At 47.3% G+C, this 27068-nt stretch overlaps 1 protein-coding gene across 4 annotated transcripts in view; it reads left to right on the top strand.

The window, feature by feature from the left end:
- The window catches only part of SHROOM3 (shroom family member 3), a 232498-nt gene that overhangs the window by 120688 nt on the left and 84742 nt on the right, over positions 1–27068 (top strand). Inside the window, exon 1 of one of the 4 annotated variants that reach the window (XM_075929434.2) lies at positions 1825–7730. The exons of the other annotated variants lie outside the window; for them this stretch is intronic. Coding sequence (XP_075785549.2) covers positions 7636–7730 — 95 coding nt within the window. The 5' untranslated portion in view covers positions 1825–7635. Of the gene's footprint in view, positions 1–1824; positions 7731–27068 lie in introns of those variants that run through there. 4 annotated transcript variants of the gene reach the window in all.

Raw genomic sequence — 27068 nt, 5'->3', positions numbered from 1 at the left:
AGCTTGTATTTAGCACGCTCATTGTTGTTTTAAGCATTCCTTGCCTTAGCTGCAAGCAGAGAGGAGAGACAGCATATGAAGAGCAATGTCCTTTGGCTGAGGAGTCAGCCCACATAGGGGAATGGGGATGTAAGGTATCCGAATATCAGATCCCTTGAGGCACTATGGCACCATTTGTAAGTTGAAATATTTAGAGGTTTGGGTGTTCCATTTTTTTTTTTTTGGAGGGATGGGGGTGTGAAAAATCAAAATTGCCTGCAGAAAATAAACTCATTTTGGAAAAACAACAACAACCCTACAGTCAGTTAAGCACCTGAATAAATGCTTTGCTGAATCAGGGCCTTAGAGGGTTGTGTCTGGATGCATGAAAATTTGACCAATGTTTTTAACTTACTTGGAAAATAAAAAGTTTTCTGGTTATGAGAGGTGACTTAGAATAGCCTCTCTGCACAAGAATATTTTAAAGGGTTAATAGGGCCTGGAAAACATGGAAATGCTGCCAGAATAAGACATGTCAGCAATGAGGAGCGAGCACATATCCTTTTTGACTTGACAGGTTTTGGTTCCTGAATGCACTGTGTAGATATCAGTGTAATATTGGGTAGTTCTTGTACCTGCCTGTCATTTATGCAAACTCTGACTTCAACTGTTAAACCAATATTTGCTGTTTAGTATACTCCTCTCTTTTGTGTTTGGGTATTTGAAACCATGGAGAATATTTGTCAGGATCCCAGCATGACTGGGAGGAGGAGAATGTGAATGCCCCTGAGTTAGAAGGAGCACAATGCGTCAGGAGAAGAATGAAAAGGCAGAGAGAAATTAAATGAATGAAATTAATAGGTAGCAGGTTTAAAACAAAAGAAGTTTTTTCTTCATGCAGCGCACAGTCAACCTGTGGAACTCCTTGCCAGAGGATGCTGTGAAGGCCAGGACTTTAACAGGGTTCAAAAAAGAGCTAGATAAATTCATGGAGGATAAGTCCATCGATGGCTGTTAGCCAGGATGGGTAGGAATGGTGTCCCTAGCCTCTGTCAGAAGCTGGGAATGGATGACAGAAGAGGGATCACTTGATGATTCCTTGTTCTGTTCATTCCCTCGGGGGGTACCTGGCATTGGCCGCTGTCGGAAGGCACGATACAGGGCTAGATGGACCTTTGGTCTGACCCAGAATGGCCGTTCTTTTGTTCTTAGTATGGATGTAAGCGACTAGTCGAGTGACTACTTGACTACTCACTCCCCACCCCCTGCTGCCTCTGTATCAGAGGCGGCGGGGAGGACAGGAGCCAGTGCTGCGGAGAGCCAGCTTAAAAGCTGAGTTCCCCCCCACCATCCCCGTGGTGTGCAGCGGGGAGGCAGGGGGGCAGAGCCGCAGCGGTCCGAGAGTTAGCATGAGCCGGGGCTACTCCCTCCCAGCGTGTGCCAGCCCCGGGAGCTAGCCCCGCTGCAGCTCTGCATTTTAAATGTAGTAAGAGCCCCGTGGCGTGTGCCAGCCCCGGGAGCTAGCCCGGTGGCTCTTACTACATTTAAAATGCAGAGCTGCAGTGGTCCCGGAGCCAGCACGAGCTGGGACTGCTCAGTCCCGGCTCACGCTGGGTCTGGGACCTACCCTTGCTGCGGCTCTTGCAGTTTAAATGTAGTAGGAGCCAGTCTGCCTGCACGCCCAGCTCCTATTACATTTAAACTGCAGAGCCGCAGCGGGGATAGGTCCCGGACCCAGCGTGAGCCAGGACTGAGCGCCTTCCCTTATTGACAAAACATGTAGTCGATACACATTGTATTGACTACATGATTAGCCAATTACCCCCCTCTTAGCATGTTTAGTTCTTAGAAGGAACTTTGTTCATTCATGGGGAAATACTTCTTTATACATGGTGGCTGATTGAGTCTTTGCTCTGTTTTCATGGTCCCACTCCATCCAACCTGCCCAGATAGCACATGATCTCCAATTTCTTCTGTGGCTTCCTCCTTAGGAGACTCTGTGAGTTTGCTCAGAATTTGCATTAACTAACCAGTATGTGTGGAAGTGCTAAGCTGTGGTTTGGGGAGACTTCGGTTTCTACACAAATCTTCAGGGAGAGGGTGAATTCAGAGACCTCCCACCGTTGCGGATTAAACAAGGCAACAAAGTACATGTAACTTTCTCTCTGCAGTGTGCAACTTGCCCGGCCCTAGCACGCAGAGAGATGCGGAGGAGAGCATTGCAGGAGGAGATAGCAGCTACGTATGTCAGTAGCTGCGATACCCATAAGTATAGGCTTGCAATAGAACCCGCATGCGTATCTAACCTGACTACTGAGTAGCATTTCCACTCAAGAATGCTGAATAAGCTGTCCCTATGGTGCTGCTTCCCCTAAGATTAAATTTAGTGCCCAATCTACCCAACTGAGGGACTGGCTTTCAAGGGAGAAATTGCAATTGTGTTCTCAACAGCTTCAGAGCACATTTTTGGCTCTGCTGGATCCAGGATTAGAGCTCTGCTCTCTATTCCGCCCAAGCCCGTTTGAGCAAGCATCTGATTTTCCTGTAGATGGGCAGATTTGCTTTTCCGGCTGGTTATGGTTTGCGGAGCTGCCAAACCATGTTTGCTGAACAGATTCCTACGCTGCAAGCCATGCAGACAGGACTGCTCCCAGCTCTGGTTCGTGCTTTTAAGAAGGCCTTGGTGGAGCAGGAACATCCCTGCTCAGGAAAGCACTTAAGCACTTACTTAACTTTAAGCACATGCTTATGTCCCCTTCCATTAAACTGGACTTCAGATCATACATTAAGTTAAGCATGTGCACATAACTTAAGAGCAAGCTTCATGTTAAGCATTGTTCTTAAGTATTTTCCTGAAGTGGGGTGTCACGGAGGAGGCTAACCTGATCCTGGAGTCCTTGCTGCAAACAGTCCTCACGCCCTCCTGCGTAGATTCAACTCTGGGTGTTTTATGTACTGTGTGCTCTACAAGTGTTTCTCCCCCACAGCATAAGGCTTTTCCCATCTCCCCAAGCTCAGGACGCAAGATCTCACCATGTTGATATTCTGGGCTTCTCTGTCCCCTCCTGCCAACCCTCTGTATCCCCCTCTTTTCTCTTTTAGCTGTTCCCAGCAAAGGAGCAGCACCCCCCTGGCTAAATTGATCCAGCGTTTAACCAATTATCTTCTCACCTTGGCCCCTGTGGGGGACCTTGATGGATCAGCCTTAAACTGCTCACAGTCCCATGGGGTCACAGTAAAAGCGGATACGTTCATGGCACACTCAGGGCTCTAGGGCTTTGGGGTAAGCCAAGACTATTCACATGGGTGAGGTTTGGAAGGATCAGGCTCCGACTCTCCAGTCTGGCACAAGAGAAGGTTATAACATTAATTTTTGTTATAATAAAGCAGCAGTGCCCACGTGTGACCGGGGCAGAGGTGGGGGAATTCGCTCTGTTTATGTGCAGCACCCTAGATAACTGCGGGAGCGAGGGAGTCTCTTAGAAGCATAGGGTTGTCCTACGTGTTCTTTAAATAGTCCTTCACTCCCTGAAATCCCCTTTCCCAGAAGGCTGGAGTTTCTCTAGATCAAAAGCGTGTGCTTTCAGTCCCCCCACCTCGAGCTTTGAGTCTGAAATCCTCAAAAATAATCAGTCACTGTGAAACCCGCAAGGATAATCAGTTTTCACAGTGACGCCTTGAAGATCAGCAAGGCCAGTGATCAAGGTGAAAGGCATTTTGGAGAGGAGAGGGATTAATGACTTGCTGAGAGAAGCTGCCAGCCCCAGATCTGTTAAACCTGGCGGGCTGCTAATCCCCAGGCAACACTTTGATTTACACTGAAGGTGTTGCTGTTTTAATGGAAGTGGAATGAAAACATAGGTGTATGGGATGTTTTCAGGGTAGTTCAGCGTCATTTGGTAGCTGTATACGGGTTGATAGAGAAATATTGGCCAGTGTTTGAGCCGATCAAATAGCTGACCCTCCCCAGATCCCCAGCAATATAGTATGTATAACTGTCCGTGATCCTCCTGCATGCACATTGCAAGACTATAAAAGTGTTTCAAGTAAGATGTAACATACTGAACTAGAAGTTCATCCTCACAGCCTGCCAGTCTGGTGTTTACAGGCTAGAGCATGGCTAAACTGTGGAGCACTCGCTCAACCACGTTGTTTCAAAAGATGCTTGTAAGGGGAGGAATAGCTCAGTGGTATGAGCATTGGTGTGGTAAACCCCAGGTTGAGTTCAATCCTTGAGTAGGCCACTTAGGGATTTTGAGGCAAAAATCTGTCAGGGGATGGTGGATGGTTCTTGGTCCTGTTGTGAAGGCAGGGGGCTGGATTTGATGACCTTTCAAGGTCTCTTCCAGTTCTAGGAGATAGGCAATCTCCATTTATTTCAGTCAGTGATTTTCAAAGTACAGCGTGTTGGAAAATCAGGCAATGGGTTGCCTTGCTGGAGGGGGACCAGTGGGGGTGTAAAGGCAGTTTCCTGGACAACTCTTCACAAGATAAACAAGCCAAAAACATAAAGCCAAGCCCAAAAGGAGCTCTACCCATTTGTGCGCAGCAATGCCTGGTAACAAACCAGGAACCAGTCAATGGGAATGTGAAGCCAGAGCTTGGGGCAGGGGTGAGCTGGAGCTGCTGTTGGCCACTTGCAGGGTTCATTGTGGTCCCCTGTGCCAGGATATGCAGGAAGCCTGCCTCAGTATCCCACTGTGTCACTGACCTGGAGGTAAGCTTGCTCCCCAGCAATCCTCTGTTCCAGCCCTTAGCCCCTCTCAACCCAGAAACCCCTCCTGCTCCCTAAACACCTCATCCCCAGCCCCATCCCATAGCCTGCTGTGTCACGGGCATCAACAATTTTCTTCAAAGGGGGTCGCAAGAAAAAATGTTTGAAAACCGCTGGTCTGTGTTGTTATCTTATTAATTTGTCTTGCGGTTTCACCCAAAGATAAGATCGAGACCCTCCCGGTGTTAGGTGCTGTACAAACCCACGGGAGCCCTTTATCCGTGGAGGTGTCATACTCTCAGAAGAATCCACTGCCTTTAAAGGGATTATATGCTCATTTTATTGCCATGTAAAATTCTTTGAATTGGCACCCGCCCATGTTCCCAACGTACAAGATAATTGGTAGGTCAAAACGTTGAGGGCCCGGCCCATCCATTTTACGTGGCAATAAAAGGAGGTTATATGACCATTCAAATGCCTGCTGACTTTCCTCTCTCGTTAGAGTGCACTGCTGCAGTTACTTCACTTGTTGAGAGCTGAGCATTTATTTGGTTCCTTGGAACCATGATCTGCATCTCCGGGTCTTTCATCGTGCCATGTGATGGACGAGCCGCTCTGCATTTGTAACTGCATCATTCGGTTTGTCATGGCCACTTGTTTGACAACTGTGTTTTCAGACATATTTGAAATTAAGGGTTTAATTAACTCAATAAACATCAGAGGGCCACATTTGCAAAAAACGCTCAGCGTTGGCCCACCTCTGCGCCCCTGGAACCCAAAGGAGAGCGTTACCATTCCTTTCCCGGGGATCAGTGCTAAGCGCTATTCAGAATACTGCCCGCTACCCATGGGCCTTCTCTAAACATCACCTTCTCTGCTCATTGCAGCCAGTCGCTCTGGAGCTAGGTCCTGTGTCTGAGCCTGCCCTCGCCCAGACTTTAAAGGACCTCAGTAGTCAGTGTCATTCCCACATGGCTGTGTTGTCCACAAGGTCTCTGCAGGATGCGCAAGGTTTGAATTAACCCCCCATGGCCTCTGCCTTGACGTGTCTCATCGTTTCACCGGCACTGAAGAAAGTGTTGCTCAGGGGAATGGTCTGTCTTTCATGTGCGTGAATGGAGGCTGCTCCTCCAACTTTGGCAGATGCTCTGGAAAAGGCTTGGAGGCTATCACTAGGCAAGGAGGGCAAAGCCAGCCAGCCCCCTGGCTCTGAAATACATTTTCTCGACTAGCAGGGCAGTAGTTGGCACCCCCCAGAGGGATTGAATCCAGGGTGTAAGCGTGTTTGTTTTCAGCTGTGGCAGCAACACAGATGCCCTTTATATACAAGGAGGGATGAGCTTGGTTAATGGGCGGATTGGCACCAGCAGCCAAATGCAATTAAAAACATTCCCTTTTTCCCTAGCATGAGCCTTACGGTTCCCTCCCGGCTCTCCTTACCGCTGTCCTGTGGGCAGATGTGTGTTCTAGCTGTGGATTAGCAGTGCCTCGCTTGCAGCTGCTGGCTCCTGTTTTATGGTGATGCCTTTTTAATGATGTCTGGAGAATTTAGGTATCGCAGCCAGGCTCTGAAGGCAGCCCAGTAGGAAGTCGCCCGTGTGCCACGGAGATCAAAGGAAGGCACCACAGCATTGATCTCTGTGCTTGAGAGAAAGTGGTTTGATTTAAGAAGATTTAGGCACCTGGTTAATTAAACGGTGCGTAGGGATGGCCTCTTGTTGCTAGTGTAGAGGAAAGATGCATCCCCTTGCAGCAGTGAGCTTAATGAATTCAGGAAACGGACAATGCAAGTGAAACAGGAATGTTGTCGAGGGAAGGCAACTGACAGTCAATAGCTTACCTTCTGTTTCCTACTCTGCTGCTGATTTGGCGTGTGGCTTTGGGCAGCTCCCTGCCACCAAGCTGTTCAAAAATAGGAATCTAAAGTGAGGCTATGAAGTGGGAGGGGGCGGATTTTCAAAACTGCTCGCCACCCAGCAGCTCCCACCAAAGTCGATGGGATCTGTTGGATGGGCAGCACTTTTGATAATCAGGCACTTAGTTAGGCAGCTTAAACAGGGATTGGGGAGCCTCATTTTAGGTTCCTGTTTTTGGTAAACCTTGGTCGTCATTTCCCCATGCAGCATCTTGTCCGTCTGTAAAAGACGATATCCAGGCCGTGGAGGTCAGAGTGACTGAAGCCATGTCTACGCTCGGAAATTATTTCCAATTTACTAAATTCGACTTATGGACTCCCGATGTAACAAACTCAAAGTTCCGTGTCCTCACTACGGGGAAGGATCGAAATTAGTCCAGGGCAGGCTCTGTTAATGTGGACGCGCTACCTCGGACTCAGAGCCCCGGGGAGCTGCCAGAGGCCTCCCAGAGGCCAATCACTTCAAATTAGCAGCACCAGCGCATCCACAGTAACGTTTTGGACTTACAAATTCGGAATTAGCATTATTCCTCCTGAAAAGTGGGAGTACAGAGTTCGAATTCTGAAGCCCCTTATTTTGGAATAATGGGCTTGATAATGCAGATTCACCATTTACATATCCAACCGGGAGGGGGGATATTTCAGTCTAAGGTCTTAGTGTAGACCAGGCCTGAATGGGGGAGGGTTTTTTAAGTAGCAAAAGCAACATCTGAAAAAGGTAAAAACGAAGGAGAGCATCATCCTGTAGAAATGCCCTGTATTTTCCCCTCTCCTTTTTAGTCATTCTTCCCTCTTTTGCTCCAGTGCCGTCATCACCTCCGTGCCTGCAGCTATGGCAATTACTACAGAGCAGGTATGTAGCAAGCCAGCAGCTGTAGGTTGTTAGGAAAGGGAGCTTTGTCCTTGTTAGTGTCTCTGCCTGTCAAGGTGTGAGCAACACTCGCTCTGTCTGCCTCCCTCTGGGATTCTCCTCTTGAGCCCGGGTTCGCCTCTTTGTCTCAAACTACAGCCTTAATGCTCAAGGCTCATGTCAGTGGCATACGGGCTCCTCATCCAGCTCACTATGCACTCAAACCCGCACCCAGTTCTGAAGATCCTGACCTGTTGGACAGCGGAACCGAGGTCTGTGAGTAACTCCTGGGCGCGTGTGCAGTATTTGCAGGTGGCAGAGGTGGGCCGAGGGGGCAGTGAGAGATTGTCTCATGATCTAGGCTAGGGTCTGTTTCTATTAGGAGGCACACGGGTGTTGCATAGCTTCATTTCTATGGGAAATCCAAGCAGGAAAGGTCTATTTTAGAGCATTTCATGCCTACTTTCACTATGTCCCTCCTCTCTTGAGTGTCTGGAGAAGGCAATTTTCTGCCAGAGTATTGTTGAGTTTGTTTTTTTCAAGTCCCTGGGCCCGTTGTTCCTGTTCTTTTGGGGAAGGAGTCTACTGAAATGTTCATTTGCACTGTAGAACATACTCTGTGCTGGGACTTCTGTGGATTCCATCCTGACCCTCTGCCGTTTCCTGTTCTTATGGATGTCCTTGAGGTTGTTGGGGAGGGGAGTGTGGTTCTTTCAAGCATGACCTTGTGTAAATTGCTGAAACCTAGATGATGTGGTGAGCTAAGTGGGGAGCAGTCAGAAATGGATCTTGAAGCCAGACAGCCCAGCAAGTCACAGCTCCCCTCGGCCACAAGACTGAGCAGACATTGATGCCAAACTCACCCCATGGTAGCTGGATTGGTTTGTTTCTTTATCTACTCCATTGTTCTTTCTACGGTGTCTGTGTGTAGACTGGAATGATTTCAAAATGCTTCTGTCATTCAGTTTATTCTTAGATCTGATGAGGATTTTATAACATAATGTAAAATCATTTGGGGTATTTAAGTATCAGGCTTCATTTATGGCAGGCCTGCACAACATACAGCCCGCAGGATGCATGTGGCCCAAAGGAGCTCAATGTGCGGCCCACAACGGCTTTTGGAAATAATATTTCCTCCTTCCTCTCTTCTGCTCTCCTCTACTCCCCTTTTGAACGTAGCACTGTCTTGTACCGGAGCCTCTCCCCCTGACGTTAGGGACACACACACACTCTGGTCTTGCCCTTCGCCCGCGTCCGGTCCCACCCCCGCTTCTGGCTCCCATCCCAGGACTCGGCCCCCCTGCACGCTGCTCAGCTGGGCGGCCGCTTATGCGGCGCAGACCACTATCAGAACACTACGCTCCCCGTGCAGCACGGGGGTGGACGCTGTTGGAGCTTGTCACAGCTCACCAGCTGGTAAAATCTACGCCCTGTTGATATTATAACTTGTATCAGAGGGAACAAATTTTGCACTGTGAGATATTTCTTCTCTTTGCGTGTGACTGTGAGTATTTCCCTTGTGTGCGAATTTATGCAACAAAATCTTGAGCTTTCAACAAAACCTGTGATTGCGTGTTGAACCTGGACGGTGCGGGGGGTTTTTTTTTGTATGCCCGACATGCGTGGGGTTTTGGTTTTTTTTGCTCGAGAAAAATCTTTAGCCCATGTGTTCGGTATTTTTTGGGAGAGCATCTGGCAACCCTACTTGGGGCTTGCAGCTGTTTTCTTTGGAGTAATATGGGCCTCGCCGCTTTCCGACTTGTGCAGGCCTGATTTATGGGTATCAATCACGCTTTTATCTGAAAATCTTGATCTAAATTCTTCTTTACCATATGCAGATCCGATTGGTTCATTTTCACCATTTACTTGCCAAGTGAAAAATTGTTCCTCTGGTGATTTTTCTCCCCTGCCTCATTTCCAAACGAATGTAATTTGTTGCGCATGTATTAGTGGCTGAAATGAACTAGCGCTTCACTGTGTGCTAGCATGGCCCAGCTAACAGTCTTCGGTGCAGCTCATGCAACAGAAAGAACTTATTGGAAAGGTCTCCCTCAGCTAGGTCTGTCCCCCTGTGATAGTTGGAACAAGGGAGATATGATAGAAGTGACATTTCAAAAGGCTTGTTGAAAAACAATCGGCAAAACCCTTCATCCCATGATGATGAAACTTCTAAAAGTTCCTGGAGATTAATTCTAGAGCAAGGAGTCTCTTCCACATGAGTTAGACTTGACAGCTTTGTACACCCACATAGCCCCATGGCTGTTCTGAACTAACCCCTCCCAGTAGCACACGCACAGACAAACAAACAGAGGAAGGAGAGTTGCACAACAGAAACTACATAATGAAACGTAGCTGCATGGTACTCACAGGGAGGGACCAGCTGTTTTCCACTGGTGTCCAGGGAGAGCCCAAGAAAACCATTCTCACTCACATCCTGAACAGTTCCTGTAAAAGCAGTTGCAGGGAGAAGGGAGCCAATCCTTGTTTACTGACGTCCTGTCGGCTACCGCAGGAGTAGGCGCAGGCCCAAGTGTGTGTTCTGCAAAGTACAATCGGTGCAGCATGGGAGTCCACAGAGCTGGCTGGCCAGATTCTGCACTCAAAGCCTTCAATGCCGGGGAAGCCAGTGGAGATGCAGTGCTCTGACTGAGAGCAGACTCACGCGGGGTAACAATAAAAGCCATGTGCGGCTGGGGTTTATTTTTATGCTTCTCCTGCTAGGAGTGATGAGGCTGTATAAGAAGCAGAAGCTTTGTCCCAAATATAAAAGGAGCCTATTTTGTGATTTGGAAGAGCGGCTCCCTTCCGCTAATTTCAGAAGAAGTTGACATACTGCCTTCTAAAAGGCTGGGTTTCACATAGGGCAGGTAGAGTCACCGCGTCGTACTGTGCCATGGCTTTGTCGCCTAGGAAAGTGGCTAAAGCGAGCAAAATTTGTCTATACTTCCTGTAGTTGGGAGGATTTACTGCCGCGGTGTCCTCACAGGTCTCTGGCTCCATCGATGACGATAACCAGAAGGCTGCTTGTTTGTGTGCTCAGTGATGTTAGCCCAATGACCACAGCAGACCCTGAGTGGGCCCCCATAGACCACAAACCAGATAAGGTTAGAAGGTGCCAGGCCAGGTTTATTGTTAAGCGAAGTACAGTCATAGTTGTCAGCAGTGCTTTTTTGGTAAGAAAACAGGTGCTGGTACTCCGGGGCAAACTTATTGAGCAAAAAAAAAAAACCGCGCAGTGGGCTGAAATGCAGCCGTGGCCCCTTTAAGAGCCACAGCACCACGTTGGGAGCAGGAAAAAAAATGCTGCGCATCCTGAGCACGAGCTGAGCCGCCCCAGGAAAACAGGTTCCGGTATGCGCAGGGGAATTCCCATTCCCTTTCTGTGGGCTGGGAAAATAGGTGACAGTACGTCGTTCCGGGCAGTACCGTCACAAAAAAAGCACTCATCAGTAGACTCTACTGAACCACTATGCACATGTACTTGCCACCATGGAATGACTCAATCAGTGGGAAATTTCCACTGCCCCCTAAGTCATACAAAGACTCCCCCGCAAGACACCACCTTATATACAGGTACAAACAAGTCACACCTCACAGCTGATGTATCAGGTTGCCACCCTCTGATGCTATGTAGATACCACCCTGTCCCTCATGGTTTGATTAGATCATCTGTATCCATCATGCTGTCATTTTAGACCCTTTCCTGAACCTGGGTCTGTATCTGTGAGGAGTGGGTACCAAGGTCTTTTTTAATGAGCTGGTGGTACCATGTGATTTCAGCTTATGACCGGTACCTATTATTGTTCTGCACCTGAACCTATTACCCATTAGTGTTTTGCACTCTCAGCCCTGTTTGTGCCAATTTCTATCAGCAGAGGCCTGCCTCTTGCTTACAGCTTAGCTTTGCTTTATGTTAGCCATATTTTGTCTATTGTTAACTAGGCTTCAGACCAGGCCTGTGCTACATTGGCTTATGTTTTAGGCCTTTATCTTACTACACTACCCAGCTTTTTAAAAGTCGGGCCGTATAAACGCTGTTGTGACTTTTGCCGACAAAACGCTACCACCGCCCAGGCACGGGTTTTGCATCAGCGAGCTGCTTACGCTCCAGCACTCGCCGCAGCCAAACTTTCATCTTTTGAGGGGGGCTTCTTACGCGCTTGTGAATGACAAGAGTTTTGTTGTCCAACTGGCAATATAGACAAAGCCGCAGGGACTGTAGCTGTACATGGTGACTCAGTGTGCAGCACAAAGCTTACCAAAGAGCTGGTTCCTGCTTAATGCAACTGGAGTCACCAGCAGGATTCATAGGTTAAAGAGGCTCCGCCTTTTCCTGAGTGGAGACAAGAAGATTTCAAGGGAATCTAATAAGAGTACAAGAGAGTCAGTTTCATCAGCATTGTGATAAATGCCCCAGGTATGGATGACTGCCAGAGAGCAGATTCAGTGACTGTAAACAATGGGTCGCTGGCACACCAAGTCCATTTAAAGCACTTGCCTGGCATTGCCTGTACTCTATTCACAGTTGTTCCCAAGTTTGAATCAGTGAATTGCCCTAGATTTTCCACTTTGCAGCTAACTCCTTTCACACTCCTTCTCTCTTCCACTGTGGTTGCTAAATGATTCCTTCTCATCTGATTATTGATTTTAGAAGAGTCCTAGGGGGTTGCATATTCCTTATTTGTCATGATTCCGCTTCTGTGTCTCAGTTTCTCCATCGGTGAAATTGGAACACTTAGAAAATGTGCCCGTCTCTGTAAAAAGCATTAAGATCCTGGGCTGGACAGTGCTGTATCAGTGCAAAGAATTGTGAGCTCACTTCTGTGCTGGGGAAGCTACACTTAACTGCAAATTACAGCAGAGGAACTGGCTTTTACTTAATGGCTCTTGAATCAGGCACAACTTAGATGGTTTGTAGCACAGGCTGCGATGCTGGCAGAAAGGGGCTGAAAGGAAAAGCATGCTCATTAAACTTACAGTTTAAACGGAAAGAGCCAAGAGCGCATAGTGTACTTGAACATACTAACCTGTCGTCTGGTTTTAGTGTTTATTTGTATTTCAGTCAGGCAGCCCTAATGAAGTTGGGGCCCCATTGTACTAGGTGTTGGTACAGGCGTATAGTAACAGAGGGTATCTCTCCAAAGCGCTTGCAGTTTGAATACCTTAGTTAAAAATCAAATTGATTTGTAAAAGAAAACAGCTCTGAGCCCAATTTCTTGTTCCCCTGCTTAGAGGAGATATGGGGAAGCTGTACAAAATAATGAATGCTACTGAGAAATGGAGGCAGATTCTTCTATTTACCCATCCACATAGTCCCTCCCCACCCCCTGCCCCCCGAGAGGACATCCCTTGATTCAGGAAAACAGCCCTATTCAGGGAAGCACTTAAGTTCCTTGGAAATCAACGTCATTAAGTGTAAGCACTTGCTCTATGTCTTTCTTAAATAGAGAAGGGTTTAGCACATTCTTGCCGACTTTCTTACAAGCCGTGTTTCAGGTGAACACAAGATTGTATTTGGTGGGTTTAGCGACATGGAAAGGCAACAAGTGACAAACAGGGAAAAGGAAATGCTGTTTTGCAGAATGTGTAATTAGTCTGTGGAACTCCCTGCCACACAATACCCAAGGCAAGAGCTTAGCTGGGTTACAAAAAAGCCTGGATATTCCTCTAGATAATGAGACTATCCACAGCTACAGCAGAGAGGCTCAAAAATGTATTTAGAGGCCTTTGGTTTCCATGGCACAAATCAAACAGTAGCTGATGGGGCTTAGGAAGGAATGTGGACAAGTTATTCCATAATTACCCAACATGAGGTTTCTCGTGCTTTCATTTGAAGCAGCTTGGACTGGCTACAGTTGGACAAAGGCAACTGGGCAAGATGGACCCTCTGCTCTGACCCAGTTTGGCAATTCCCGTGTTTCTAGTTCTGTCTTCTGTCATCTCTTTGCACTGAGCTTCTCTTGGCTTGATGGACACACTGCACGTGCATGGAATGACACTCGTGATTAGTCAAGAGATGCCAATGCTCAGACATTGACATAGGTATATTCATCCAGATACAGTGAAATCTTCATAAGTGGGATATGTTGGTACAGTACGTGGTCTATTGCTCATTTAAGTGGTTGTCCCAATCCAAAGGCAGATGGGGGGCTAGGGAGAGGCATAGCTGTAGGCTGAGCGCTGAATTTGTCTTGAGTGATTTGAAGGAGGAGAATGTTAGCAGCCTTATGTATCCGTATAAGAACGATGCGGCACATTTTCTTTCATCCTGTGACCGGGTAGCTGTATTTCTCCATCAGTGCAAACCACTCACTGAATCAGTGGGAATCAACTGCAAACCTTTTCTATGGGGAAAGCCATCAGCACCGGCTTGTGGTTCTGTGTTTCATGGGAGGGAGAGTGAACACGCCGTTTCTTTTGTAGATCCCAAGAAAGCTAGTAGAATCGAAGTGGCAACCGAACTGTAGCAGCTGTGTTACTGGCTATCACTAAAATAGCCTCTCGGGGACCTAGTTTCACACTTTTCAGAGAGTATTTAGTTGCACCGGGAGACAATCCTCTTCAATAATACAGCTGCAACAAATTAAGCGGCGGCTCAGAGGTCCTAGATGGAGTGATCAGAGACGTGGTGAAAGAGGTGGCAAGAACAAGTTTGGAAAAGTCTAGAATAAAGGGAACTTGAGACACAAGAATGATTCAATTCTGGGTGACATGTTTTTCAAAAGCTACATGGCTGAGGCGCTTCAGTCCCATTTTCAAAAGCGCCCAAGTCACTTTGGAGTTGAAAAATCAATGAGATGTAGGTGCTTTGGGAAAGGAGACTTAGGCTCCTGAATGACATAGACACTTTTTTCCAAAAATGTTACCCTGTGTTTTCCCCTCACATGCTGGATTGTTCAGATGGTTCCAGTCCTGTAAACATTTCGGAAGGTGTGTGTATATTAGAGATGTGACATTGACATAAAAACATGTCTTGGACGGCCTGAATTTCAGCCTTTTTGGGGATCTGAATATTTCCCAATGTTAATTGGAAAAATATTGCCGCCTAGGACAGATGGTTAGGGGAGGAATAGAATTCATGGAATTTCACACCATGAATGTTGAGCCTTCTAGGAGGAGATGGGGTTCCACAAATAGTTTTGGGGGCCTTCCTTGAACTGGCCTTGACCTTAATTATAGCTCTTGTAGGTTGCCTCCACTCTCTAGCTGTCAGCCCTGGCTATCGGCCTCACCTTTTTCTTGCGCATAGCTCTTAGCCTGACCTTATCGCTTGCTAATATTAGTGTATCCGTCACATTTCTACAGGTGAAGAAAGGAGCTTCCTTTGTACACACAATTCACACCCCGTTTTGGCTAAAGGTGGCACCAAACCAAAGCCGAAAAGAACCGTCTTGTGAGCACTTACGTTTTAACGGCCTAATTGCTTTTCATTCTGTTCTAGTGCTGTTTCTGTGGAGGAACAGTCACATCCATTGGCTTATTAAACTAGTCAAAAGTGGTGTGCAACTATGTGCACCCAGGATGTGCCGTACTTCTAGGGCAGCTTATCTCAGAGCCTTCCTTCACTAGTTAGAAGACACATTTTCACATAAGTATCTGTTTCCAAACCAGGCAGACAATAACACCCAAACCCAGATCCGCAAAGGTATTTAGGTGCCTAATTCTCTTTTCAATGAGGTAGTCAGGGGCCTGAATACCTTCTTAGGCTCTGGGCCTTTGCACTCATCTAGCTAGCTGCTAGTGCTCTACCGCCTCATAGCACTTTCCAGACATTAACTTACCAATCTCACAGTCCCTCTGCAAACCACAGGTAAGAACTAGGAAACCCATTTTCCATCAAAAACGTTTTGTCCAATTTGTCCAGTTCTCCTCATGCTCCCACTTTTATAGCCCCAGAGTCAAACACAAAGTAAGTAACTTCCCTGCACCGCACAGTGGAATCTGGGTTGGAACTAGGCTAGGACTCAGAAGCTCTGGGTGCCATGTTTGGTGCACTGCACATGCGGGATGTCTTCCGTCTTGTATCTCTATTCCTGGCACCACACCACCCTTAGGACTAAAGGCAACTGAAAGGTTACACAACTAATTCTCAATTCCAGCCGGGTAGGAATAGATTTGTGTGTAATTCAGCAGTATCAATTCACAAGGGTTCAGATGTTCTGTATTTGACCCTTATGCCCACTTCAATTTGTGCTTTTCAATTTGGGTTTGAACCCCAAATTCACACCACAACCACCAAATTTCACAGACTGCACAGGAACCTACAAATTCAGCCAAAGGTTGTGTCATTTTTTGGCCAAAAGGCTCCCAAATCTTGAAGAATCTGGTTAAGGTTTTGATTTTGTACCAATATCAGTAAGAGTTGGTGTAGTTTCAGAATTCATTACAATACATTTGTGGTTGTACCTCGGAGTCCTCTCTCCAGGGGGAGGTGAGGATGCGTGTAGCTAAATCTTCCTGAACTGCGTTGAAATGTACTTATTTCTCATCATTTAAGAAAAGCCAGCAAAATTAGAGTCAACGTGAAGCAAAGAGTTAGCCTGGAGGACTCTTCTTCCTTTTTTTTTTTTTTTTTTTAAGAAAAATAATAATAATAAGCACCCTCACAAAAGCAGTGTTACTTGTATCAATTTCTTATTGAATCATTGTTTTCAGAGATTCAGAGAATGGGTGAGCGAGCGCATATGCAGCAATGAACATCTTTGAGTCTGCAGAAAGTAGTTAAAAATAAGCAGCGAGATTAAACTCAAGCTATGACTCACTGACAATCATACTCCGGTCCTTTGTTTGCAAGGCCACCCAGTTAGCCAAGGCAAAGTACTGGTCTACTTCATTCTAGTCTAGTTCAGACTTCTGCTATCGCTAATTAGAAAGGGATTTTAGACCTAAATATTCTTCCAACCTGCTGGGCACCCGGGCCTCTGATTGGATTTCGGAGGCATGTATCAGGCCCTATAGGTCCTCCAAATTTTTCAAGATCAGGCCCATTTTCATTTAGGATAAAGAAAGCAACCCATGGACTTGTAGTTCCACACTTCTGGGCTTTATGTTGGCTCTTCTCTCTTTCCGATTGTATTGTGCATTTGCACATAACACAGGGGGCAGAGAGAATGATCAGATAGAAGCGAACTACAGGCAACATCAGTGGTCCTGCATGATTTTACTTAGCTGGCTGTACACTTTGCATGGGAGTGGCCAAATTTCCAGTGGTCCCATAAAGTTGTTTACAGCCACCAGTCCTGGCTCTCAGGGTTCTGTGCTGATTTTTTGCTCTAATTTACCCCCTAATGTCTTCCAAGAGCCCAGTAAGCAGCACAAGTGTTAGTAATGCTGCTAGACAACATTGACCTCCCATGGTTCGGCACATTCTCTGGTTTGGCACCGGTTAGTTCCCGAGGGTGCCGGACTAAAGAGGTTCAACCTGTAGATAAATAAGAGGACCACCTCAATATGGACAGAGCTGCCTCACCTCATCAGCCTTGCAGACAGGGAAATACTTTACTGTCCCCACAGCACAGTGAAATCATTGTCTCACTCCAGAGAAGCCCAGGAGACTGTTTCATGGCCAGGTCAGTTCCGTGGTCCCTCGAATATTGGGCTCCTCTTTATGAGCGTTCGCTGGACTTCTAGAAGGAAAACCAATGACCGTGCTTCCCTTCCATTTCCCTGTGTGCTTCCAGACCTCGTTCACTCATCTCCCTACAATATTTTCTCCCAGCTCATCTGTCCTCGGCTCTTAGGTTACCTGTCCCGGCACCTACCTACTTCTCGCATCAGCTGGTTTCATTAGCCTCGCTCAGGGCTTGCCTCTTTCTCCCACTTGCTCAGATCTCCCTGCTAATGCTTTTCAATAAGTCACAGCTTCTGGTTCACTTCGTTCCTTTGGTGCGTGCTCTGAGATTCTGTCTTCTCCCTTTACTACCTCTCTCCATCAACACCCTCCATCTCTGTGATGCTCTCTCAGTTCCGGTCCCGTCCCCCCTCACCACACAGCTGCTATCCTCTTGCATGCCTCTCCATAGCGGCAGCTGTTCCCCGTTGGTGCTAGTATCCTTTTGATATCTTTTCATGCACCAAAAGGGGGTGTTTAGTCATTCTCACACCCAGTTTATCATTCTCTAACGTGCTTTGTACATTGCTTCCCAGATCAGCTATCCAGAGTTCTGTTGGCTTGCAGGAGTTGATTTTTAATCAGCCCTTCCCATCCACGGGAATTTCCCATGCTGTTTACTCTTTGATGTCCGTTGAGTTCTCTCTCTCGTTCCTGTCGTGTTGGGTTTCACTGGGAGCGGCAGTCTGTTGGCTGTAGCGTCCTTGTCGATGCTTGGTGCATATTTCCCATGACCAGGACTCAGGAGAGAGCACTGGATAAAATCCAGCTGGTTCTGCTTGAAAGGGGACAGCATTGTTTTTAAAAGAGGATCTTGTAGAAAAGGTATAAAAATAGCTCCCCTCTTCTCCATTCTATTAACAGTGTGGGCGGACCAGTCCTGGCACCGGGGCAGCTGTCACGGATGTGACTTGGAATGGGCTGCATTGCAGTGGCTCAGCCTGCTGGCAGGTGTAGGAGGAGGGCAGTGTCTTGGTGGGTTATGCCGACTGCTGCTACTCTCTCTGGCCGTGTCCAGACTCAGGGGGTTTTTCGGGAAAAGTAGCCTTTTCCCGAAAAAACTTCCCCTGCGTCCAGACTCAAGCCGCGTTCTTTCGAAATTATTTCGAAAGAACGTGGCTTTTCTTTTGATGGCGGTAAACCTCGTTTCACGAGGAAGAGCGCCTTCTTTCGAAAGTTCCTCTTTCGAAAGAAGGCGTTCTTCAATGTAAATAGGGCTTCTTCAAAAGAGAGCATCCAGACTCGCTGGGTGCTCTCTTTCGAAAAAGCGGATTGCTCTTTCGAAAGATCTGCCTGCAGTCTAGATGCGATCTTTCGAAAGAGGCTCTTTCGAAAGATGCTTTCGAAAGAGCCTCTTTCAAAAGAAGCCTGCAGTCTAGACATAGCCTCTGTGGTTGCACGGAGGGCGCTGCAGGGCAGGGGTGAGGGACGAAAGGGTTAGAGTGGAAGATTCCATGTGCTCTTGTTTTCCACTTGGTTCAGTGTGGAGGGAGCTCCAGCCTAGCCTTGCCATAAGGGTTGGTCAGTTGGGGTATGTCTACATTACAGCGTTATTTTGAAATATCTAATTTCGAAATAGTTATTTTGAAATACCTTCTTTCGAAATAACACGTCTACACACAAAATGCATTTGGAAATAGCGTTTTGCTATTTTGAAATAGCGCGTTCACACGGATTGGATGCTGAATCGCATTTAAGGCCAGCCGGAACTGGTTCCAGCAGGGCATCAGGTCAGAAGTTACCTTGTGTCCAGAACAGCCAGCAGGGCACCCTGGGAAAGACTGGAGGCCCCCTATTTCAAAATAAGTGTCTACACAGCGCTTATTTCGAAATAGCAATTTCGAAATTGGCGCTATTCCTCGTGGAATGAGGTTTAATTAATTTCGAAATAGCACTTGGCTTGTGTAGATGCTAGGAAAGTGATTTCGAAATAACTTTGGTGTGTAGACATACTCTTGTTGTTTTTTTAAACTAAACTGTTTTCCAGCAGAATAACTGCCCTCGCAGGGTGGGGGAGGAGGCAGAACTGGACGGGGGGAGCTGACTCAGCCACCCCCACAGAGTTGGAGCAGCCCTCCACCTGCTGAGGACTGAGGGCGGCTCCCGGGCAACAGTTAACCGTTACCCGTTCACATCCTTACTTTGAACACTACCACGGGATACATAATAAGGACGATGTCTGACCAGAATGCCCCTAAGCCTGCAGCTCTGCACTAGTGCAAAAATGCCAAGCTTAAAACAGCAGTAATGCTTTAATGCTGAAAGATTATTAACATGGGGCTTGGTCACCAGCTGCTTTAAGCACCCATGCAGGGGTCTTATGGGGCACAATGTACCCTCTTACTCCCTTTCGTGGGCTACCCACATCCCTGGCTGAGGGGGGGGCACGGGTGAGAAATTCAGCTACTAGGGCTAGAACCCCCTAATGTAGTGGGTGTGCAGAGGTGTGGCAGGAGGCTACCCCAAGAGCAGTGTCTCACTCAGAGCTCATGGTAACACCCTGCTCTGGCCCTCCTGCGATCTGTTTGTATGTTTTCAGCTAACAATGCGCTATTACCGTATGAATGAAAAGAAGGAACGTAAAATTCAAAAAATAGAACATCTTGTGAAGCTGCTGTTCTCAGATCTCCTCCGATAAGGACAGTTCCAAGTGTGGGAGAAGTTTCCTGCTCTGAGATTTATTTAACTTCTCAGAGAAAAGCCACCTTCATCTCGTTATTTTTTTTTTTCCAATACAGGTTTTAATTTGGTGAGAAAATATCTTTCCCATAAGGAAGCTATTCTGCCTCATTAACTTTTACAAAAAGCACCCTCCCAGCTCGAAATGCTAAAAGAAGCATAAATTAAGGAAAAGTTTGTTGTTTGCTGCTTTAATCAACAAACAACCTTTAAAAAGGACCCACAAAAGATTCTCTAAATTAAATTTATTAGTGAGTGCAAAAGATTCGGCCTCCCAACTGCAAACCCCTTGCCCAGTGTGTTTCCAAAGTGGCTGATTTTGTTTACAGTGTCTTACTGTCTAGGCAAGTTGTTGTGGTTCCATGCATCTCTGTCAAACTTTTGTGTCGCAGCTGAACTGCAGTGACTTGGGACGGAGTCTGTTAATTAGGAGGACTTCAAAAGCCTCCTCCCTTTTCTTTGGTGTATAAATGTACTTTTTTTAAAAATCTGCTTGTCAGTGGTTCAGAAAGAGAGTCGCTTTTCAAAGCCGGAGAAATCTGCCTGTCTGTGCGTCCTTCTTTATATTTCTCCTGGCTGCCAGGAAAGAATTAAATGCAGGTCTTTCTTTTTAATTCTCCACTAGATGTGTACCCAACACCCTCCCCCTGTCTCCTCTCCACAGTCTCATAACTATTACAGTATTATCCTGTTACTATGCATATTCCAGTGGCCACAAGGGTCGATGCTGTACAAACACAGGACACAAGACAGTAGCTGTACCACACAGCCTGTAGTTTTGAAGACAAGCCAAGACAGGCAAATGACAAAAAAGTAACTTCCCAGAAGTATCAAATTTGTAACTTTTCTTCCCAGTTTCGCCTTTCTACAATCCTCATCCTGCCAACCTGCTGTATGTTCAGCTGCTAAACTTCTGACTATTGAATATGTTATTTTAACTATGAGGGTACATCTAAACTACATTGCTCCGTTGACAGAGCCATGTAGATTTGTTTGTTCGGCAAAGGGAAATGAAGCCGCGATATAAATAATCGCGGCTTCATTTAAATTTAAATGGCTACGCGCTGAGCCGACAAACAGCTGATCAGCTGTTTGTCGGCTCAGCGCACTCGTCTGAACGCTTCCCTGCTGACATGAAAGCCCTTTATCGACCTCCCCGGTAAACCTCATCCTACGAGGTATAACAGGGAGGTTGATAAAGGGCTTTCAGGTTGGCGCAGGAGTGTCCAGACTAACCCGCTGAGCCGACAAACAGCTAATCAGCTGTTTGTCGGCTCAGCGCGGCAGCCATTTAAATTTAAATGAAGCCGCGATTATTTAAATCGCGGCTTCATTTCCCTTTGCCGATCAGCCTAATCTACATGGCTCCATCGATGGAGCCATGTAGTTTAGACACACCCTGAGAGAGAGAATCCATCGGTAAAACTGAACAATGATAGATCATAGGTTGGAAGGGGGTGTCTTTTTTTTAATAGCAGCCTCATGGCTCAGTATAGTGACTCTGAGACTCACAGTGCCAGAGGAAATTCAATAGAAATCGCTTGTGCATGCTGGAAAAATAAATGCCTTTACCCAGAAGAGTATTGCCTTACATCTATGTGAGCATCTCTTTCTACCTTACAAGAATGAATCTGTAGTAGAGATGAACCAAAAGCCAGAACGTTTGTCTGAGCTTCCCTATTCAGTGATGGGTTGGATAGAAAGGCTGGTTCTGAACCACTCCTGGTTAAGGTTTGAGTTTTGCAAACCCAAGCGCTTACTGGGGAAGTCGCTGAAAACCTAAACCTCCCACCGTTTCCCCCCCTGTCTGATTGATAGCTCTGGCTTTGACCCCCACCCTCGTTGCTCTCACTTCCCATGGTCTGAGGATAAGTCATGGTTGCAAACAGCCCCTTCAAGGAAATCATCCTTCTTGAATGAAGCTTACGTCTTATTTCAAAACTAATTTCCTCCCTTCGAGTCCTTCCTGTCCTGGCAAACGTGACACAAACCTCGCATTTCACACCAGCTGCCAGAGTCACTGCATGGACTGGGCCAGATTTACTGGGGCCTGGCACCTACTTTGATAAGGAAGCCAGTCACATAAATTAGAGACTCAAGACAGTTTCCTTTGACATTGTCCTTGCTATTTCAACTCAAATCTTTTTTTTTTTTTGTCATTTATGTGAACCCAGAATAGCTCATCTCTCAGTGTGGCAGCTTAAGTGGTGATAAACAACAGAGAATAAGGCTCAAAGACTTACAAGACTAGAATATTTACCAGCCTGTTCTCCCCCGCTCTTTGCTAGTTAGTACTCCTTCCAGCTGAAGATTTGTACTCCCTGCATTTCAGTCCAAGCCAACATCCCAGCCTTATTTAAATAGGAAGAAGGAAATTGTGTTAGTGATGTTATAACTCTACTTGACACTGTTACCCTGGGCTTGAATAAAGACATTAACTAGTTAATACACTACAAAGACAATATCCCCTACCTTTGACATTTGCATTTTCACGTCAAATGCTATTAATGGGACACATCCAGCCCACTTAATTAGCTTCATTAACTCAGGTCCTACAATTGACAGGTAACTGTTTTTGCTGTTATATATATCTTGGATTCTGATATTTCCACTCCAAGTTGTCTGCTGAAGTGGGTTTTATCCATGAAAGCTCATGACCCTATGTATTTTTGATAGTCTCTAAGGGTGTGTCTAGACTACGGGGTTTTGTCTACAAAATTATACCTGCGTCTCCACTACCGCCGAGTTCTGTTGACATAATGTCAACAGATCTCGGCAGTTTTGTCAACGGCTGTATACCTCATTCTGCGAGGAATAATGCCTTCTGTTGACAGAGTTCTGTCGACAGAAGGCGTTATTGCATCTACACTGTCCTTTGCGTTTACACTCTCATGTCGACAAAGCGGCTTGCTTTGTCAATAGAACTGGATGTCGTCTAGACGCTCTTTGTCAACAGAAGCTTTGTCGACAGTATCTGTGGACAAAGCCTCTGTCGACAAAAGCCTGTAGTCTAGACATTCCCTAAGGGTATGTCTACACTTACACCCTAGTTCGAACTAGGGAAGCAAATGTAGGCATTCGAAATAGTCAATGAAGTGGGGATTTAAATATCCCATGCTTCATTAGCATAATCTCGCCAGCGCGTTACTCCGATCAACAGCTGTTTCGAAAGTGAAAGTGCGTACCGGGATGCGTTAGTTCAAACCAAGCCCCTTTGTTCGAACTAACATTACTCCTCGTTTTTTAAATCCCTGCTTCATTGACTATTTTGAATGCCTACCTTTGCATCCCTAGTTCGAACTAGGGTTCAAGTGTAGACATACCTTAGGTGCCACAAGATTATTCCTTATCTAGTGTTTGTGAGTGTGAGCCAAACCATAACATTCAGTTCACAAACCATTTTATGTTTCTTTCCCTCTGGTTTAGAAAAACCCAGATTAAAAACTGTCACAGGAGTGTAAGGGAGTTTTTATTGTATGCTCATTTGTATCATCTCCTGTTCAAACATTACAGGAAAAAGTGTGTTTGTGCAAACACACAGATGTTTCTGTCTCCGGTGCATTCATTGTTAATGAAGATGAGAAGGTGCCACTCAGACTTGTCTGTATTAGTGGTCACATATTAATGATCCAAATTGTGTTTTAAGTTTTGACTCTGGTCGCTTTCCTCTCTTACAGAGACCAATTTCTTCTTAGTCACACCAGTTGGCCTTGGGTGTTAGGCTGCAGCAGATGATCTGCCCATTCTTCCTATTGCTTGTTAGGAAAACTAATTAATAATTAGCTTTCATTTAGCAACTGCACATCATGTGCATCCTGCTGCTGCTACATTACATGTAGTGGGGACCGCAGCCTTGCTCCCTGGAACGTCAGTACCATAGGAAGAGGATTGGGCCCGTACCTAGCAATTCCTGATTGGGCAGCTCATGACAGTAGGGCTACGTCTACACTGGCATGATTTTCCGGAAATGCTTTTAACGGAAAAGTTTTCCGTTAAAAGCATTTTCGGAAAAGCGCGTCTAGATTGGCAGGATGCTTTTCCGGAAAAGTACTTTTTCCGGAAAAGCGTCCGTGGCCAATCTAGACGCGCTTTTCCGCAAAAAAGCCCCGATCGCCATTTTCGCGATCGGGGCTTTTTTGCGGAAAACACTACTGTGCTGTCTACACTGGCCCTTTTGCGCAAAAGTCTTTCAGAAAAAGACTTTTGCCCGAACGGGAGCAGCATAGTATTTCCGGAAAATCTCTTGCTGTGGCCCCGATAGTCACAGCCGGGTATGTAAGAACAGGCTTCTAAAGCGTGCCCTTGGGAACTCCTTGCCAGAGGAGTCAACCTGTGGAACTCCTTGCCAGAGGAGGCTGTGAAGGCTAGGACTATAACAGAGTTTAAAGAGAAGCTAGATAATTTCATGGAGGTTAGGTCCATAAAAGGCTATTAGCCAGGGGATAAAATGGTGTCCTTGGCCTCTGTTTGTCCGAGGCTGGAGAGGGATGGCAGGAGACAAATCGCTTGATCATTGTCTTCGGTCCACCTTCTCTGGGGCACTTGGTGCTGGCCACTGTTGGCAGACAGGCTACTGGGCTAGATGGACCTTTGGTCTGACCCAGTACGGCCGTTCTTATGGTGCAAAGCAGGGCTCTGCGGCACAGTTATTGGGAAGTGAAAGTTGCTTTGTAAACTGAACTGCTCTGGTTTATCTCCAATGCAGCCTGAGAGGGCAGGAATCCAAACTGCCGATCCCCCGGCTGCCCTGCCCAGGAGTTTAACCCTGATCCAAAAGGATTTTTCTTCCTGTTGAATAAAAGAGGTGATTTAGTCTTGATGCTGGCACTGCAGGACCATGAACCGTTCCTAAAAGCAAAATGATGGCTGGTGAGTTGCTTTCTGGACAGGTTGTAATTCTAGGACTGAGCAAACGCAGAACACTCCTTTCATGATTCAAGGCTAACAGGAAATTGGCTTTAAAAATAGACATAAGCCAGTTTTTATGTACGTTGGGCCTGATCCAGCAGCCCTTACGCATGTGAGTAAGCCTCATCTAGAAGAATAGTTGACAACATTGACAAGGCCTTGTTACCAGTCACAGTGTTTAATCGGAATGCAGCTGTTGAGCTGAGGGAGCATTACTCGCATGAGTAAGACTTTGCACTTCTTGAGGAGACCTCATCTCTCTCCTCATGTGGTTCTGCTGCCGGGACGATCAATTGAAATGCTTAAACAAACACCTGGCTGGAATGGCAGAGAGCTGGAATTGGGGAAAATTCTGCGAGGTGTTTTGCGAGGCGAGGCGTTTTTATTTCACACACACACACACACACACACCCACACACACCCACACCCCCCCCCCCACACACACACCCTCTCTCTCTCTCTGCTTGAGAGGGCAAAGCTCACAATCATTGACTGGCCGCCCACATTTTATGCTTTCCATGCTATTCCAAGCCTTTTGGCAAGGGGCTGGTTTGAGGGAGGTAAAATGAGCAGTTATTACGTAGCTGGGAGGTGGGTGTTTTGGGGTATGGAGGTGAGTTGGGGCTACACACTAGCTCTGGGATTTCTATCCACTCCTCTGTATTTGAACAATTTGCAGGTTTCTCCAGAGCTTCAGGATAGAAGCGATATGAGGAATTTGAAGTACAGGTTGCGCCTCCCAAATCCAGGATTCTCTGATCCGGCAACATCCGTGGTCCGGCATCACCACGGATGTTCCTGGACGAGAGAGCCCCAGGGCAGCTGGGAGCCTGGTGAGTCTGGGGACAGTGGGGCCATAGCAGCCCGGGCGGCGGTGGAGCATGATCGGGGCTGCCTGCTACCTGGCAGTGGGACCAGGGCTGCATCTGCAGCAGCCCAGGAGGGGAAGCCGGGCCGGGGCCACATGCTACCCAGCAGCAAACCTGAGGCTGGGGCAGCATGATACCCGGCAGCAGGGCTGGGGCTGGCCAGCAGGCAGCCCAGCCAGGCCAAAGGAGCCGGCAGTGGGGAGGAGCAGTGGGCTGAGGGGCAGGTATCAGGGGATCTCCCGTGGTCCGGCAAATTCCCGCATCTGGGACCGGTCAGGTCCTGAGGGTGCCGGACCAGGAAGGTCCAACCTGTACGTAAAATATCACCCGCTGACTTAGGGCTCAGCTCCGTGGCCTGTTAGCGCATGGGTGACGCCAGAGTGTGACTGTACAGCATGGCAGTTTGACGCCCACTACCGCAGGCGAAAGGTGTGCTGCTGCAGGCAGGACACAGCCGGCTCGTGTGCTGTGCGTTCACACCCTGTTGTGCTGAGCGCCAGCAGACCCTGGAGATGCCCTCAGAGACCACTCTGGCAACCAGGGATGGCTGGGATATAAGACAGCCCCAGTCATGTCCCTTTCTCCAGCCATGCTCCCATCACCAGTAGGGCTGGGAAGGGGGATTCTGTGCTTCCCAAGCTGTCCCTGCAGCAGGAGGCAGTCAATTCCTCAGTAGTTGGCTCTCGAGAGAAGTTTTGCCCCTCAGGAGCACTACTAATCTGCCCCTGTGCAAAGGGATAATCGCTCATTATTGCACAACTAGACAATTAGCCCATCATAAAACGGGATTTTCAGGTCTCTCCTTCATGTCCTATTCCCTTTCTATCTCGGTCTTCTCTCCTGAGCCTCCGGTCTCTCGCTCCATCTCTCTCTCTCCCCTCCTCCTACTGCCTCCCCCCCCTCAGCTCTCCTCCATCTCCTGTCTCTCTCTCCATCTCTTTCTCTTCTCCCCCTCCTGCCTCTCACTCTCTTTCTCTTCTCCTCCCCCTCCTGCCTCTCACTCTCTCTTTCTCTTCTCCTCCTCCTGCCTCTCACTCTCTCTTTCTCTTCTCCTCCCCCTCCTGCCTCTCACTCTCTCTTCTCCTCCTCCTGCCTCTCACTCTCTCTTTCTCTTCTCCTCCCCCTCCTGCCTCTCATTCTCTCTTCTCCTCCTCCTGCCTCTCACTCTCTCTTTCTCTTCTCCTCCCCCTCCTGCCTCTCATTCTCTCTCCTCCTCCTCCTGCCTGGGGATCGCAGAGCCCAAACGGCTGCTTGCGCTGCTTGCTCCCATGCGGCGGCTCGGCTGAGTGGCGCAGAAGTCAGCTGAGCGCCATGGCGGGAGGCAACAGCACCGCCCAGAGGGAACAGCCAGCGTTTCAGTGTTACAGAGTCACAGACATTGGGCTACTATATATATGATGTGATGTGATGATTATAGGAGACTGTAGCACATTTTACTAAGGGTGTCTCATAATCCAGGCACAGTTTTACATTGACAATGCGACTGGAATATTCAGGGAGGCAGCAGGTCCCACCATGAAATGCCCAACTCCTAGTCAGTGTCA

This window comes from Pelodiscus sinensis, chromosome 4 (assembly GCF_052426305.1).
Source record: "Pelodiscus sinensis isolate ZL-2025 chromosome 4, ASM5242630v1, whole genome shotgun sequence".
Classification (NCBI taxonomy): Eukaryota; Metazoa; Chordata; order Testudines; family Trionychidae; genus Pelodiscus; species Pelodiscus sinensis.
The sequence above is the reverse complement of the archived record's forward strand: the minus strand, read 5'-3'. Positions and strand labels throughout refer to the sequence as shown.